We start from the raw sequence: 18,088 nt of genomic DNA, 5'->3' as shown, positions 1-18,088 counted from the left end.
AGTGACAGCCGATTTTTTTTTTTAGATTTCAAAGAGTGCCGGGTGGAATATTGTGACACTAGGCCTAAATGTTAAGTGCTGAAAATTTGAGCCAAATCGGGCAACGATTTCTGGACGCGCATCGAGGTCAAAGTTCAGATTTATGCAAAATTTTACTGTTAATATGGAATAAATAGGTGAAACTCGTTAACTTTCTGCATTGTTTTCTAGAAATATGTAGATTTATTTATATTAGTGAATATTATATTAAAAATTTTTTTTTGGAAATTAACCCTGTATCTCCTTTGGTTCAAAATGACCCAAAAACTGTATTATCGCCAAAATTAGAGAAAAATGCAAATTTTTCAGTTTTTGAAAAAATTTTGCTACTAAATAAATACTTTTGCAATTGAATGCAAAAAAAATCGAAATATGTACGTAATTATCGTTGTAATTAGATATAAATGACAAAATTTGATTAAAAATGTTAAAGTTATTACAAATTCGCCAGACCATTAACGTGTTTCAGGCCACTTGAACAAAAAATTTAGGAAACAAATTAAGATATTTCGAGAAAAATTAAAATAAAAGCTCATTTTTATTTAAAATATGTCCATATTTACTTGTATATGAGTTTTTGTCTTCGTAGGATACCGTTAACCTATTCGCAGGTATGGCCAAAAAAAATAATTTTTTTTAACGGCTGTTTCAAAACTCCATTTTCAAATTTTTAAAAATTTTGTTAAACAAATTTCAGATTTTTTCGATCATCACATTGGGGTTTATTGAGATCAAAATAGGGAATAAAAATATGAAAAAATTATGTCAATACCTCTTACAGTTTTTCCGTACCTGCGATTTAAATTTTGCGTTTTTCAAGAAAAACTATTTTTTTGTCCATATTTAGGCGAATGAGTCCAATTTCCTTACTGTTATAAATTTTAAGTAAAACCTATTCATAATATTATAGTCCTTGTAATTTTAAATATGTTCTGAAAGTTTTACTAAAATCGGAAAACGATAACCTTTGAATCGTGAAGGTCGAAGGTCAAATTTTTCAATATTTGGAATTTCTAATGGAAAGATAGCGAAATGTTATATATTTTTGAGCCGATTTTCATGAAACTTGTGGAAAATATATATTGGGGTCTAGCATTTACAACAACAGTGCAAAAATTAATTTTAACCTTTAAGAGGACTTGGGGTCAAAATGGTTGTGTTTTTCGTGATTTAAAAAGTTGAGGGTAATTTGGACCCCAAGTGCTGCTAAGGGTTAATTTCCATTTTTGTGCTGTTATTTTAAATTCTGGACTTTATGTTATATTTTCCTTAAGTTGCATTAAAATCGGCCCAAAAATATATAACATTTCGCTATCTTTTCATTAGAAATTCCAAATATTGAAAAATTTGACCTTTGACCTTCACGATTTTAAGGTTATCGTTTTCCGATTTTAGTAAAACTTTCAGACCATATTTAAAATTACCAGGATTATAATACTATTAATAAGTTTTACTTAAAATTTATAACAGTAAGGAAATTAGGCTCATTCGCCTAAATGTGGACAAATAATTAGTTTTTCTTGAAAATCGCAAAATTTAAATCGCAGGTACGGAAAAACTGTAAGAGGTATTGACATAATTTTTTCATATTTTTATTTCCTATTTCGATCTCAATAAACCCCAATGTGATGATCGAAAAAATCTGAAATTTGTTTAACAAAATTTTTAAAAATTTGAAAATGGAGTTTTGAAACAGCCGTTAAAAAAGTTATTTTTTTTGGCCATACTTGCGAATAGGTTAACGGTATCCTACGAAGACAAAAAATCATATACAAGTAAATATGGACATATTTTAAGTAAAAATGAGCTTTTATTTTAATTTTTCTCGAAATATCTTAATTTTTTTCCTAAATTTTTTGTTCAAGTGGCCTGAAACACGTTAATGGTCTGGCGAATTTGTAATAACTTTAAAATTTTTTAATCAAATTTTGTCATTTATATCTCATTACAACGATAATTACGTACATATTTCGATTCTTTTGCATTCAATTGCAAAAGTATTTATTTAGTAGCAAAATTTTTTCAAAAACTGAAAAATTTGCATTTTTCTCTAATTTTGGCGATAATACAGTTTTTGGGTCATTTTGAACCAAAGGAGATACAGGGTTAATTTCCAAAAAAAAACGTTTTAATGTAATATTCATTAATATAAATAAATCTACATATTTCTAGAAAACAATGCAGAAAGTTAACGAGTTTCACCTATTTATTCCATATTATCAGTAAAATTTTGCATATATCTGAACTTTGACCTCGATGCGCGTCCAGAAATCGTTGCCCGATTTGGCTCAAATTTTCAGCACTTAACATTTAGGCCTAGTGTCACAATATTCCACCCGGCACTCTTCAAAATTTTAACAAAAATTTTTTTCCATACAACTGATTTTCACTATACAAAATTATATTGTGGAAATTATAAACGGAATGACAAACTTATATATACCCTTCTCACGAAGGTGAAGGGCAGCGTTGCCGCTTTGGTCCAATTGGACCAAAATTGGTAGTTTGAAGTTAACAAATTGACTTTTGGTAGTTTGGTTGGTTTGTTCCGATATTTGTCGTATTTTGGTAGGCTACGATATTTCTGAATACAGAAGTATTTTTAAGAACAAATTAATTAAAATAATAACGAAAAAACTACTTAAAATATGAAGATAGTATTTTCTAAAATATTTAGTTTAGTCAGGTAAATGTGTATTTATTTAGTAGTGTTGAGTTCAAAAAATACCAAAGGGCTCTCAAAACTTTTATTTTCTAATAATATGTGTTAAACTCTGCTTCAATATCATTCTTCCTCTGGATAATTTTATAGCAGCAATAATATAATTTTAAGTTAACTATTAATTTTGAAACGAATTCATATAGCATTTCCCAAATATCTTAAATTTGGTAGGTTTTGGTAGGCTTTGGTAGTTTTTAATTAGAAATTTGGTAGGAAAAATATTTTATGAGTGGCAACGCTGGTGAAGGGTATAATAAATGATTTAATATTAAAAAATGCTTGTAGTTTCTCCGTATTCACTGTTATTATGAAAAAAATTCCTTTTTATTTGCATCAGTTTAAAATCATATGATGCATCAAGGCGAATTTATACAAGGTGGAGTCAGTCAAACAGCTGATAATTCGCCTTGTGATGCATGATGCAATTGAAAACGGCAAACATTTATGGAGCTCTTAAAAATATCGAAAACGATACTCTTAAATAAGAATCGATATATCGGTTTTTGAAATATCGGCGATATATATCGATATTTTTTCCTAAATATCGATATTTTGAAATATCGATATATTTTGCCCATCCCTACACACCTGTCAGCGATTTTATTACGGCTTGACTATCAGTATATGTATACATATACTGATAGTATACGAATATCCCTGCCTGATATTATAACTAGGGTATTCAATTAATCGGGTTTCTGGTGTAATATTTTAATCGAGCAAATAATTAATCGGGGTTTAGATTTATTCATTTAATAATCGATTAATTTAAAATTATTCCGATTAATTTCTATTTTAATTTTAAATTGAAAATACAACCACGAATTTTGTGTACAAAATATAAAAAGCAAATAAAACATAACTGTTCAACCAAAAAATAATAGCAAATATGGTATTTGAAATCCTTTTTGTATACACATGTGATTTTTTTAGGATTTTAGTGAGATCTACTGAAATAATCTTAAAAAAAAAGAATATAATTTAAATGTTTTCTTTTAAACGATTTTTTCTTTAAATTTAAAAAAACTGGAAAAAAACTCTCTCGCTGATTGTAGATGATGGAGCATCCCAGCAAAAACTTGGTAATGACTTGCAATTACTGAACAACTTACTTTTCAATGACTACTACATTCACCAAAGGTTAATCGGAAAACGTTAACCTTTAAATCGTGAAGGTCAAAGCTAAAATTTTTCAATATATGAAAAGAATTTTTTCCGAATTTTGGCGATAATACAGTTTTTGGGTCATTTTGACCCAAAGGAGATACAGGGTTAATTTCCAAAAAAATGTAATATTCATTAATATAAATAAATCTACATATTTCTAGAAAACAATGCAGAAAGTTAACGAGTTTCACCTATTTAATCCATATAAATAGTAAAATTTTGCATATTTCTGAACTTTGACCTCGATTTCTTGATTTAATAATATTTTAAATTTGAAAAGTAATTACGATCCCGAAATATCTACGTATTGTAGAAACCAGTTCCGTTTGGCAACCATGGGATTTTGCATACACCTTAATATTTAAAACCTTATTTAAAAAAAAATATATAGCATTTTCAATTAAAAGCTTTATTTTTATATTTTCGTATAAATAAATTAAAGCAGCTAAAAAAGTATACAACTTTAATTTAATTCCGTTAAAAAATACATAGTTGTTAGAACATAGAGAACTTTAAACACGGAAGCACTTAGGTTTACAAACCAATGTAATATTAATTTAGAAAAGCATATTATAAGAAATACATATATAGAGATTTTAGTAATGTGAAATACTAGAGATTCATAGGTTGAGGTGGTATCATGTGCACACTCGGTTGATCGATAATCAATTTGAGATGTTTATCTGGCCATTCAAATTCTAAACGCTGCTGTACATCAGAACTACCATCCAAGTTGGCACGTTGAAAATCGGACATCATTCGCGGCACTAAGTCATCGGGTATTAAAACTTGAATCCAGTAGCCAATGATACCATACGGCGATGTCTTGCTCACGGATGAGCCCGTAACGGATTCGGCAACTAATGTCAGTGCTAAATGCTGGGCCTTGAAAGTAAAATGACGTCCGTGACGAATGCGATCTTTAATGGCCAACATTAAATATTTGGCTGCATACGGAGCTAGTGTAATTTCAATGCCATCCAATGAAATGGACTCTGGAGCTTGTGGCTGATAGTCAAGGGGGCATGATTTGTGCAATGAACTGCTACTCATTGACATGGATGCCGGGAATGATGGGGCGTCTTCACGTTTAATTTGTTGGTCATCTTGTTGTTGCATGCTGCGGTTATTTTCATCGGACATGCATTGAGCATTTAGAGTTTGAAAGTCGATTTCTTGTTTAATTTCTTGTTGTTGGATATGCTGTGATCGTGCTACCTCACGGAATGTAAATTCACCGTTGACACCAGCCAAATCTGAACCTTGTTTCTCTAGATCGTCTTGCAGTGAAACCAAACGTTCAGGAAATAGTTCAAAAACACTTAGGACTCTTTCCATATTGGTAACCAACCACTCGCCGCCAGTTTGCATATCTTGTCTTAAATAATTTAGTACACCGCGCCCGTTCCAGCGCGAAGCTTGTTCTAGTTCTTCATCTGTGACGCCAACTATTTGACAAAAGTCTACCATTCCGAAAGGTGTCTCAAGTGTGCCAATTTGTGCATCTTGGGCGATTAGTATATTTTGCAGACGTGAACTACTTTTACCATCGAGACTTTTGCGCCAAGGTATGTTATCACCAATACACAAACTGTTGCCAGTTTGAAAGCAATAGCGTGCAATAGATTGCAAAAGATTTGCAGGCCACGTTGGTGGTCTTCTTGGTTTACTCGGATTCTCTTGTTCTTCTCTTAGTTCTTCTTGGGTCTTTTGTAATCGAAAAGTCAATTCGAATCCCATTCCAGAGCGTATATTCATTTCGGGATTATCATTTTCCAGAGCATGTACTCTCCCATCGCCATGTAAATCACTGAGGCCAAAACTGACATAATGCCAATGCGGTGGTATACCTCTTGCGGCATCACCTTGGCTATTGTACATGCTAATGTAATCCAAAGGATCTTGTCCGCCTAGCCAATATTTGAGTAATGTTGTTACTTGTAGGGGATTCGGTTGATCGGGATATACACATTGTAACATATCAATTAAAGCTTTAAGACCTGCTGGTGGAGGAGGTGGTACTTGTCGAATGTCTCCATTATTATGAGTAGATGCTGTTGGAGTTGGTGTAGACATTTCTTACAGTCCGTAGAGTTCTTAATTAGTTTTTAAAATTTTGTAAAACAAAATAAATAAAACAAAAATAACTAAAAATGTAAACAATCTGGATAATATTATTCTATGCACATAAACAAAACAATGCGAAAATACTGTCAAACCACAACAGCTGATTTGACTTAACAAACATATTTTGTTGTGAGGTGAGTTTAAATTCAGACTTGTAACTCACCATCAAATAAATTTTGGTTAAAGTGATTTTCGGTACTATCTTGCAAGTAAACACACACAGATTTGCCAATAAAAACTTTTGAACAAATTTACTAGATTGTTGTAAAATAATAATTATATTTTAAACTTATTTTATGTAATACTTTATACTTGGTCCCAATTGTTTTGCAAAGTGTCTGATAAACTAAAGTCTTCTCGTTATATCCCATGGTAGTAACTGTGGAACTAAAATAATTTTTTAATACGTAATAATCTAGGAAATAAATTTAGTGTCAATCCAGTCACAGAGTACACCAAAAACTGGTTTAAATTAAAAAATATACATATCTATTTTCGAATTCGAGTTTGCATATAAATATGCCTAAATATCTAAAAAGTAGATATTTTCACCAAGGGTCCCAATATTGATCAACATTTATTTTAAAATTTAGTTGAAATCCAAGAATTTTTAAATAAATAAAAAATAATGGCGTTCAAATATATAAAATTTTATTGAAATTTTAGTATATTGTAAAAAAATATTTTGTTATGATTTTGAAATACAATAATAAGAACAATTAGATTAACAAATGACGTATTAATAAATAGTAATTGCAATAATGAATATGTCCGCCAAAGATACGTAAGATATTGCATCAATGGTTAATTAGTAATTTAAAAAAATTAAATGTTCCTATAAATATGAAACTTACCTTATATATTCAATAGTGGAAGAACATCGGATTAGATACAGATTAATATAGACTTCAAAGTAGTTACCAATTAAATCAAAGATTTTATGGATTATATTGTTATTGAACTTCCTATTACAAACAGTTAAATAATAAATTACTAGGCATTTCATCTATACTTATACAGACTTTCAAAAATATAGCATTAATCAGATATATAAATATGAAACTAATAACGCTTCTTGAAGAAAAATCGATTTCGAGAACGAAAGAATTTAAAAAACGAAAATGGAAGTGATATACATATTTAATATTTCCGTATTGTCCACTATTTTAAATTTAATTTTGATGCTTTTGAATTAACTTGTATCACATTTTTTGCTAAAATCCCTAAAAATTATTTGTTAAAAATCTTGTAATCACATTTTTAAAATTTATAAAAAATCCACCAAAGTGCGTTTAAATACGCCTTAAAATCCACTGCACTACACTTTAAGAAGAACGCAACAAAAATCGCTATATGAACTATATTACTCCGCTAAATATGTTTAAAATCGCTGAGATTAACGAGAAAATAGCTAATTTATCATCACTGGAAGAACATCAAAAGTTTATTAGAGTTTTTTTTGTGCAAAATTTGCAAGTAGAAACTTTTTTAGCCAAGATAATTTCTTTCACAATAATTAGTAAATAAATTTAAAAAAAGACGCACAAACATGGAACCCTATAACCAGCCCGTTGTAATTGATAATGTAAGTGCAAATATTATGATTTTAAATAGACAAAATGGAATATATGTTGAAAAAATTGCAAGAGGTGCGGTATAATTGCAAATGACAGTGACATCACCTGCCTTTGCTGTCGCGCTGGCTCCCCTCTTCTCTATCAAATATCGGTTAGTTGGCTGTTTGTATGGCTAAATCCTAATAAGTCTACCAACAACATAACACGATGATGACTAAACCCTTTATTAAAGAAATTGGGTGGTTAACAAATGATTATGAGTATTATTAAAGCCAAGATTTAATACTATAATAAATTTTGTATAATAATTTGTTAGCATATTCTTAACGTTTATATTTAATGCACGAAGCTGAATCATATAGTCCACCTAAACGTATTCCTTCGTCTAATGACATATGTCTACTATAATTTAACGGGAAAGTGACTGGTTGTCTGTCAGCCACCCATCGAGTGGGTAGAAGTAGTTGCTCACTTGATTTATCAGGATTTCGATTGCTGCCGCATTTACCATAGTGTCTCTTAAATACGACTGGCCGTGGCAATTTGTTGTAAGGATCTCGATAATAATCGCGGAAATTTTGACAATCCAAATAGAAATTATCAATTTCTTGTGAACGCCCATAATCAACTACAGCTAATCCAATTCTAGGAGCAAAATTCATTATAGATTTACGTTGATTGCGGGAACTCTGCGAAACAAGCAACATGTCCACTTCGGGTGCAGAAATGATCTTCATTTTGTCACACCTTATAATACCAAAATTAAATGTTTTTCAATTAGTTTTTATGTAAATTAATGTAAAATTCAAATTTAAATTTTCTGTCAAAAATTTATTTATTCAGGGTTCTGGTATGATTAAAGCCGGCTTTGCTGGTGAGCACATTCCAAAGTGCAGATTTCCAAATTAGTAAGTATTGTTATTGATGATTACACATAGTTTATTTTAGTCAATAATATTGATCTTTTCAGTGTTGGTCGTCCGAAACATGTTCGTGTTATGGCTGGTGCTTTGGAAGGCGATCTCTTTGTGGGTCCAAAAGCCGAAGAACATCGTGGTCTACTTAGTATACGCTATCCAATGGAACATGGCATCGTAACTGATTGGAATGATATGGAACATATCTGGGGTTATATTTATAGTAAAGTAAGTTAAAAATCAAAATATTTATCAAATCAATTGTTTCAGAGTTTTTAATGGTCCGTTTTCATTTGTGAGTTTGAGACTGTTTTTTTTAATGATTATTTCGGTAGCTGTATTTTGTTTTATTCAGTAATGTTATTGTAGTGCTGTATTTGCTATAATTTCGGTAACATAATTTTAATTATAATTTCGGTCTAAATCATTGTTCAATAATAATATATATAAATGTACATACATATATTTATTTTTTAATGATATTTTGTGGGTTTTTGGATTAATTTTTGCTGCAAATCGACTGGTGAAATCAGGTTTTCATCTTTCGTATCAAAGGTTAGAAAGAATTTTCAAAATCAAATTAATTTTGATCTCTTAATTATTCCGTTAATAAATTCATTATATAATAATTCATGGGCTTAATTCCATTATACTTCAAATGTATTGAATTCATTCCTTTTAGAATTCATTCTTTATAGAATTAATCCCTTTAAATTTTCATTAATTCAAATCCGTTACAAAACTGCTTTAAAAATGTATTGTTGAATGATAAAATTTTTGTTCAATTTAATATGCTGTTTTTCTATAGCGAATGAACGTTTTGAGTGGACGTTTTACATGTATTTTGTTTTTGTTACAATAACAAAACACATGTTAAATTTCCACTCAAAGTAATCGTTCGCTATAGAAAAACAGCACATAAATCTACATATTACAAATTCAGTTTTTTTAAATTCATTTTGTAACAATAACAAGACTGAATGAAGAAAAAATATTTTAATTTAGTTTGTATTAGATTTGAATTATCAATTAAGGGTTGAATGAATTCTGTTAATTACAGTATGAATAAATTTAACAAACTCAAATTACAACCAAATATAAATAAAATATTTTGATTATTTTTAACTTAAATAAACGCTTAAATCAAAATAATACCTTTTTTATGAAAATATATGATGGATTTCTATTTATGAAAATATATGATGAATACGTTTTTGTTGATGTAAAGGAGGTCACTACACTATCACGAAAATGGTTTCCAATGTGGTTTTCGAGATGAAAGAGTAATCGGAAAGAGTAAATTTAAATTTTTACAGTAGATAGATTTTATATTGTTTCAAAAAGTGAACTTATATAAATTTTGAGTTAATACCCTCTTTCATCAAGTGCGAACTGTTTGGTATCATATTTTTTAATAGGAATAATGGAATGGAAATTTTTCATATGTAATGAAGTTTTTAAAAATTTAAAGAAATTATTTTTTATAATTGCGGCAATAGTTACCGACTTATGATAACAATAATGTAAAATCATAATTCGGAATTAAAAATATCAGACATTAATTTTACTTTAGGCTTTTATTTATAGAATAGAATTCATTCATGATAATAAATAATACAAAAAAAATATCGGGAAGTTTCATGAAAAGCAAAAAATTGATTTTTTTTTCAATAATTGCAAAATTTAAAAGAAAACCATATACTTTTAAATGGAATTTACTTACTATGATGTATTCGTATTTTCAAATTCGCTTAAAATGTAACCACAAACAGATTTTGACCTCTACTGAAAATTTTGAGTTAATACTATGGTATTCAATTAATCGGGTTTCTGGTTTAATCGGTTAATCGAGCAAATAATTAATCGAGGTTCAGATTTATTCGGTTAATAATCACCCTTCTCTCTTTATGTAACCATAACTTCCTGATTAACTTTCTGATGCTTTATTGTTAGTGATGCTTTTACGCACTGCGACCCACATATTTTGTTCCTGATGTTTAAGCGAATTATTAATTAACTCGTACTACCATATCTACTTAAATAATCCGAGATTTTTGATTACTTTTTGTTAAAATAAAAACAGTTTTTGTACATTCTGTGAGAAGACTGGTTTTATCTATACGATTTTCGTAAATTAATTTTTATTATAAAAGCATTTATGTCCCCCTGAAAAATTGTTTTAATATAATTCATCACTGCTAAATTATGTATGGATCGGTTCATAAGCCACACTTTATATGAGGGCTTACTCCCACTTATACGAACATAAATAATTTTAAAATTGTCGTATTGGGTAACTATTGACCATCGCTTTTGTAATAGGACTAAACCCGAAAATCTATTTAACGAAATTGTAGTGAAAATTTATCAATATTTGACTTTCTGATTATGAAATCCGGGACTACTACAGCAACTTCATCAATTTACAATTGATTAAAGTGAATGATGGACTTCAATCAATTGTAAATTGCTGTATTTTTTCACTTAATAACATTTTAAAAGAGTGCATTCTAAACTTATTAATATGATTTAGGTTGTGATTTACAGGTTTTTGTAAAAAAAGTTGAAAATATTAAATAAAATTGTACATTTATTTCGGGCGAAATTTAAATTTCTCTAATTACCAAACTTTGACATCAATTTATTTTATTTATAACTAGTTGACCGCCTCGGCTTCGCCCGGTAGCATTTATTAATGTTAGTTCTTCAAGTATCTCCAACCCACATACATCTGCCTGTTCTTATTTATTTGCAAATAAAATATATAAATTTGTACTGCATACTTTAGGGAGCCATTTTATTACAGTTGACTGAACTCAAAAAAAAATTTCCGAGTTTTGCCTGGAAGTTTTGAATTTTTTTCTTTACAAACCATCTCCTGAAAATTTCGAATCGAATAAAAAAAATCAGCCAAATAGCTCCAGCTGTTCTCACATGATGCCATTACATACATTTACCATTTCATTTTTATGTATATATAGATAGATAATACCTAATTTCATACAGATTTAAATATTTTTTTTAAATTTAAACAATTATTCAGAAATATAACATAATAATTTGTCCAATCTTATTGAATTGTATGCATATTACAAAACTATTTAATAAATGTTGCGTACATCTCTATTTTTAGGAACAATTATCCACATGTACCGATGAACATCCAGTATTGTTGACAGAGGCTCCTCTAAATCCTCGTAGGAATCGCGAAAAGGCAGCCGAATTCTTTTTTGAAGGTATTAATGCTCCTGCTCTTTTTGTTTCTATGCAAGCCGTATTAAGTCTGTAAGTTCACATTCCAGACAACACGCATTCTGTATTTAATGTGCCTCTTATTTCTATAGATACGCCACTGGTCGTGTAACGGGCGTAGTTTTGGATTCAGGTGATGGCGTTACACATGCTGTACCCATTTATGAGGGATTCGCTATGCCACACAGCATTATGCGTGTAGATATTGCTGGTCGAGATGTTTCACGCTACTTGAAGACACTCATACGTAGAGAAGGTTTCAATTTCCGCTCGACTGCTGAATTTGAGATTGTGCGCTCGATTAAGGAGAAAGTCTGCTACTTAGCTACCAATCCACAAAAGGAGGAATCAGTGGAAACTGAAAAGTTCGCGTACACACTACCAGATGGTAAAACATTAGAGGTACTTTTGACTAAATACTATTATTGACACGTTACTAATGTCACTCCTTCCTTGTTTTCACAGATTGGACAAGCACGTTTCAGAGCACCCGAAGTGCTTTTCCGACCCGATTTATTGGGTGAGGAGTGTGAAGGCATCCACGACGTTCTAATGTATGCCATTGAAAAATCCGATATGGATCTCAGAAAAATGCTCTATCAGAATATTGTATTATCGGGTGGTTCTACACTTTTTAAGGGTTTCGGTGATCGTTTATTATCTGAATTGAGGAAACATTCAGCTAAGGATCTTAAGATCAGAGTATGTCGCTCTAGCTTGAAATTGTAATGGATAATAAAATAATTATGTTGCATCTCTTTCTGCTTTTAGATTGCCGCTCCACAAGAGCGTCTTTATTCAACGTGGATGGGTGGCTCCATTTTGGCATCACTTGATACTTTCAAGAAAATGTGGATTTCTAAGCGCGAGTATGAGGAAGAAGGCCAACGAGCAGTGCATAAAAAGACTTTTTAGAGCAATTATACTCATTATTATTTATTGTACAATGCTTGTATTTCCCTCTTTTTTCCTTTTTATTTCATCCTTTTTTTAATTATCCTCCCTAATTTTAATTTCATTCAATTTGCGTGTTTATGAAAGAATTTAAGCTAAAAAGATTACTAAAATTTCTATCAACTAACTGATCTAGTTATTTATTTTAAACTTGTCTAATTGTGTAAAAAGCAAAACAAAGAGCATTCAAATTTAAACAGCTATTGGAAATTATTACTTAAATACTTAATTAAACAAACATCTTTAATATAACCATGTATTAAGAAGACTCAAAGAAACAAAAAAAATATTCGAAATCTCTGTGCTTGTGCTTTGTTTGTATATTCTAAGACAAAAGAATTTCGAAATAAATTTCCTTAACCAAAATAGCATTTAGGCACAATGTCTCTACTTAAAGTAACAACAACAAAAAGTGGTATTAAAAAATATACAATTTCATATTGGATTGTGAAATAAATAAATTGTTTTTCATTTTATTTTATAAAAAAAAATTATATAAAATTACAATATTAATGGATGTGGTTTAGGATAGGATTTAGAGCCCCGAGTAGGAACCCTAGTATAGTGCCATCTCAGAGTGGGTATTTAACCTTTTTTAATTAAAGAAATAATGAAGATTCTTAGCAGTTTCTGTTCTACGATGACAAATTAGTTACAGTATGACATTACAATTACTGGTTACAATGAGTCAGTTTATAATGAATAAACTGACTTGTCCCTAAAGTTAAATGGAAACAAATTCACTTGCCTAATACCTTACGAATTTAGATAATCACCCTTATTCTACTTGGCGTCGTCGACATCGTCGTCAATATTGAGTCAAAAAATGGTATATGTTACGCCGATATCGATAACTATTGGTAACTTTTGACAGCGTTTTGTACTTTAACCCGAATTATAAAAGTATAAAATTCTGTCAAAAGTTACCAATTGTTATCGATTTCGGAGAAACATATACCATTTTTTGACTCAATATTGACGACGATGTCGACGACGCCAAGTAGAATAAGGGTGAATATTTTTAAGTAGAGAAACAAATTTTATTATTTTTCTATTGAGGTGCGCCCGAGATAATATATCGAGACCAATGAGTCCATTGTGAATTCCTTCCGCAAGAAAGATTAAGATAATAAATTTCAAAACATTCTAATTTCAAAAAGAAACTAGTGAATAATTGTAACAACTAACGTAGTTATCTAACATAAATGAAATTGAATTTCCTTTAGCCTACAATCCGTCAAGAAAGTGTCAATCTATCCACTTAATTCTCTAACGTTGAAACCCCGGGGAATGGTAGACTATAGGCTCCACAGTTTTTAACATAATTATTTATAACGGGAGCTGGAGAAACTGTGCCATCTCATTCGGTCTTAAACATTGTTGTAGCAGCAGTTATTTCTGAGTTCACAGCCCTTGGCCGAGTGAACTCTGGTCATTCCGGTGAGTAGAACCGGCTGTCATGGGAATGCTTAACCATTGTTCAATGGGGCTGGTTAGTTAGTTGACTTGTATGGACAATTTAACAAATGTACAGTATCGTAAGGACATTGCAGATATGCAGGACAACGGTTCAAAGTGCCGGGACATCCCATAGACTTTGGATGGGATGTCCTCCCGATAGCTCAGAAAGCCCATCCGAATCTATCATCAGAATCTGATGGTTGGTGTGACTAGGCTGGTAACATACCATCAGGTAACATAGCCAGCAACACATGTTTGCCTGACCTATAGCATCCCGGTTGTCGAAGACCTCACCTACAAGGATAATTCCGAGCCCTAAATTGCAAATTCGTCCGCAATATTGTTGTCCTAACAATATTAAAATTGACCCTGTGACATTTCTCAACACTATATATGCAGCTTTGAAGACCGCTAGTATTGCAGCGTATCACGTTGGTTCAGAAATTAATTTCATTGGCCAAATGACCATATTGAAACTACGGTGCCCAAAATATTAGAAATTGTGGGCGTGGCATGCTGTTAAAGACAAATATTTTATAGCGAAAGTTGTATTGGTGAGGTTTTGCTCAGGGGTAGATTGTACTGTCGGATCGCATGGGCATTGTGGCCAAGACTGAACATGCCAGGTGTACATATATTTAAAATTATATATGCTGTTATTAACATTGTTTATAAGTATGTATGACAATAACTGAAAAGTAGCTTTAAAGGCTCTATGTGAACTGTGGAAATATTATATTTGAGTATTTGTGTCAATAGTAGATGGCGTAGGTGGGTATAAATGCTGGTGGCTCTAGCAACAACCGATGAGTTCATTGTGAATCGTGATTGAGTCAACATCAAGCGGATACAAAATTGTGTTCTAAATCCGTAATTATAAAAGTGTAATTGTATAAAAACTTAATTTGTTACAATTTTTTATTTGCAATTAAAAGATTTATTTAAAGGAAATAAACCACCGTTTTTAAAAGGTAAAAATGTAACGATATTTACTACGTTGATATAGAAAAGTTTTTTAATGTTTGAAAGGCCATTTTCAGAATGTAAAATTTTATTCCGTAACCAAGTAGAAGTGTGGGACGCTATTTACTCTTCATTGGATTCTATGGTGGAACTGATCGAAACAAATAAATCATTTTTTTTTCGAAATATAAATTTAAATTTAATAATAAGGTTATTCATTTCAAAAAAATGGAAAATTGCACTCTGATTTTTTTAACACTTGTAACTTCTAAACGAATAGACCGATTTTAATAAAAATTCTCGTGGCTATAGTGGATAGTGTTGATAAGTTTAAGTTTCAAATTCGGGCTTATAACACCAAGTCACCGAGCCACTGATGCCAAATTTTTGTTTGCGATCTCATTTAAAATATTTTTATTTATATGGAATTTACTAGACGAGATCTACAAAAAACATTGCTTTAGCCATATATAAGACTAGCGGAAATGAAAAGATATACATATTATATATCAACATGTTGGAAATTATGTCCCATATTCAAAAATGTACAAAATTTTTAAGAAAATAAGAATAAAAAATGGTAGCTGTTTTTTTGAAAATTTTAATTTTTAAAATGCAATAAAAGTTTTGTTTATGAATCGTTTTTAATGAGATTTTACACTTACATATATACAAACTCTTGATCCAAATCCAAAAGTGAAAAAGGTATTTGTGAATTGTTAATGACAATCCCACAATTCCCAAAAAACTTTTCAAAAATCGCAAAATTGGGATTTTTTGATTTTTGGATCTATTGAAGGCACCGAGTTCGGGGCTATGAAATCCCTATGCGCAGTATTGAAGAACATATTGGGACATACAAAACAGGTCTTAATTTTCTGAAAGCAGCAATGCGATTAGAGAACATGTCTACAGTTGAAATTTATATAAAAAATAGTTCTACTTCTGAAGGCTCTGGACCACGCACTAATACGATTTTTGATATTATTTTGCTTTTGTAAGATTTCCCGAGATGTAATATTTCAGAAAAATATAAATTCGTCATTTATCTTTTTCTTATTTTCTGTGTAATTTAAAATTAATGTACATATATACTTTTTTCGAAAAAAAAAATGGCGAAAAAACGACTTTTTTTATTTTTTTTAAGTTTGAATACACATAACTTTTGACTCAGTAAAGGTTTTTAAACAGTTTTTCCTTACGATTATTAATAAATTTGTTGTTAATTCAAAAAAGATATGTATTTCAATATATCGGGAAAGAATTGGATCCGTTATTAGCAAAAAAGCAGTCCAAGGTAGGTAAAAAACATAAAAATTTACTTTTCAAATGCGAATAACTCGTAAACTATAAGAGATAATATATGGCTAAAGCAATGTTTTTTGTAGATCTCGTCTAGTAAATTTCATATTCGGATCGCAAACAAAAATTTGGCATCATTTTTAATTTTTGATATACTTTGAGGCATTGTGGCTCACTGCCCCCGTGGTGTTATAAGCCCAAATTCAAAACTTAAATTTACCAACATCTCCTCTATAGCCATTTTTATTAAAATCGGTCTATTCGGTTGGAAGTTACAGATTTATTTCCACTTTTTTTCTTAGTTCCCCTACTGTGCGACGCGTCGATCGCGACGATCCAAAAGCAACATTCGTAGATAAAACTTCACGAAGAAAGATGATTCTTTAAGTTCTTCTCATGTATACTCATTTGAACAATGAATGTAGAATTCATCTCAACTTATTTCAGCATATCGCACTCTTTCAACAATACTGTATTAACACAACATTTTAAAATTTTCAGTAGAGGTCAAAAAATGTTTGTGGTTACATTTAAAGAGAATTTGAAAATACGAATACATCATAGTAAGTAAATTCCATTTGAAAATATATTTACTTGTTTTTAAAATGTTTGCAATTATTGCAAAATAATTCTATTTGTTGAGTCAATACCATTTTTCTGAAACTTCTCGATATTTTTTATTATTTTATCAACAAAATACAAGTATCAACTCAAAATACAACCAAATTTAAATAAAACATTTTGATTATTTTTTTTATCTTGAATAAAGGCTTAAATCAAAATAATAAATTTTTTATGAAAATATACATATGTATGTACGGTGTATTTCTATTTAAACTTTTGTATTAACTCAAAATAATACCTTTTCGTTGATACAAAGGTAGTCACTAATTATCTCGAAAATGGTCTCAAATGTGGTTTTCGTTTTGAAAGAGTAAAGAGTTTACAGTATATAGATATTGATGTTGTTAGTTGATTTCTTGCGTGGAATTGTGACTGGAATTATAGACAAATATTTGATGAACGGCAATTTTATTATTTTCGTTTTCTATTTTAACTTTTTATACCCTTCAGCTTCGTGAGAAGGGTATATATAAGTTTGTCATTCCGTTTGTAATTTCTACATTTTTCATTTCCGACCCTATAAAGTATATATATTCTGGATCCTTATAGATAGCGGAGTCGATTAAGCCATGTCCGTCTGTCTGTCTGTCTGTCTGTCTGTCTGTCTGTCTGTCTGTCTGTCTGTCTGTCTGTCTGTCTGTCTGTCTGTCTGTCTGTCTGTCTGTCTGTCTGTCTGTCTGTCTGTCTGTCTGTCTGTCTGTCTGTCTGTCTGTCTGTCTGTCTGTCTGTCTGTCTGTCTGTCTGTCTGTCTGTCTGTCTGTCTGTCTGTCTGTCTGTCTGTCTGTCTGTCTGTCTGTCTGTCTGTCTGTCTGTCTGTCTGTCTGTCTGTCTGTCTGTCTGTCTGTCTGTCTGTCTGTCTGTCTGTCTGTCTGTCTGTCTGTCTGTCTGTCTGTCTGTCTGTCTGTCTGTCTGTCTGTCTGTCCGTCTGTCTGTCTGTCTGTCTGTTGAAATCAGTTTTCTGAAGACCCCAGATATCTTCGGGA

General features: G+C 30.7%; 3 protein-coding genes across 3 annotated transcripts; 1 reads left to right on the top strand and 2 right to left on the bottom strand.

Annotated features, from left to right (window-relative positions):
* Window positions 1-4,321: 4,321 nt before the first annotated feature.
* Su(fu) (suppressor of fused) lies at window positions 4,322-6,095 on the bottom strand. Its single transcript, XM_065514678.1, has one exon. The coding sequence runs from the start codon at window positions 6,002-6,004 to the stop codon at window positions 4,541-4,543; it is 1,464 nt and encodes a 487-aa protein (XP_065370750.1). The 5' UTR covers window positions 6,005-6,095; the 3' UTR covers window positions 4,322-4,540.
* Window positions 6,096-7,485: 1,390 nt separating this feature from the next.
* On the top strand, window positions 7,486-13,216 carry Arp1 (Actin-related protein 1). The gene is made up of 7 exons (XM_065514667.1): window positions 7,486-7,640; window positions 8,476-8,540; window positions 8,603-8,777; window positions 11,683-11,834; window positions 11,894-12,203; window positions 12,267-12,503; window positions 12,573-13,216. The coding sequence occupies exons 1-7, from the start codon at window positions 7,605-7,607 to the stop codon at window positions 12,714-12,716; spliced, it is 1,119 nt and encodes a 372-aa protein (XP_065370739.1). The 5' UTR covers window positions 7,486-7,604; the 3' UTR covers window positions 12,717-13,216.
* On the bottom strand, window positions 7,847-8,541 carry LOC135962775 (uncharacterized). Its single transcript, XM_065514671.1, has one exon. It carries the CDS (start codon window positions 8,367-8,369, stop codon window positions 7,956-7,958), a length of 414 nt encoding a protein of 137 aa, XP_065370743.1. The 5' UTR covers window positions 8,370-8,541; the 3' UTR covers window positions 7,847-7,955.
* Window positions 13,217-18,088: the final 4,872 nt, after the last annotated feature.

The sequence above is a fragment of the Calliphora vicina genome, chromosome 1 (genome assembly GCF_958450345.1).
Source record: "Calliphora vicina chromosome 1, idCalVici1.1, whole genome shotgun sequence".
Taxonomy (NCBI): domain Eukaryota; kingdom Metazoa; phylum Arthropoda; class Insecta; order Diptera; family Calliphoridae; genus Calliphora; species Calliphora vicina.
Note: the sequence above shows the minus strand (reverse complement) of the source record. Positions and strands in the feature narration are given on the sequence as shown.

Coding starts and splice junctions, on each gene's coding strand:
- Arp1 (XM_065514667.1), top strand. CDS start 7,605: ATGGAACCCTATAACCAGCCCGTTGTAATTGATAAT. Junction 8,541..8,602: donor AAGTGCAGATTTCCAAATTA/GTAAGTATTGTT, acceptor TGATCTTTTCAG/TGTTGGTCGTCCGAAACATG. Junction 11,835..11,893: donor ATGCAAGCCGTATTAAGTCT/GTAAGTTCACAT, acceptor TTATTTCTATAG/ATACGCCACTGGTCGTGTAA.
- LOC135962775 (XM_065514671.1), bottom strand. CDS start 8,369: ATGAAGATCATTTCTGCACCCGAAGTGGACATGTTGCTTGTTTCGCAG.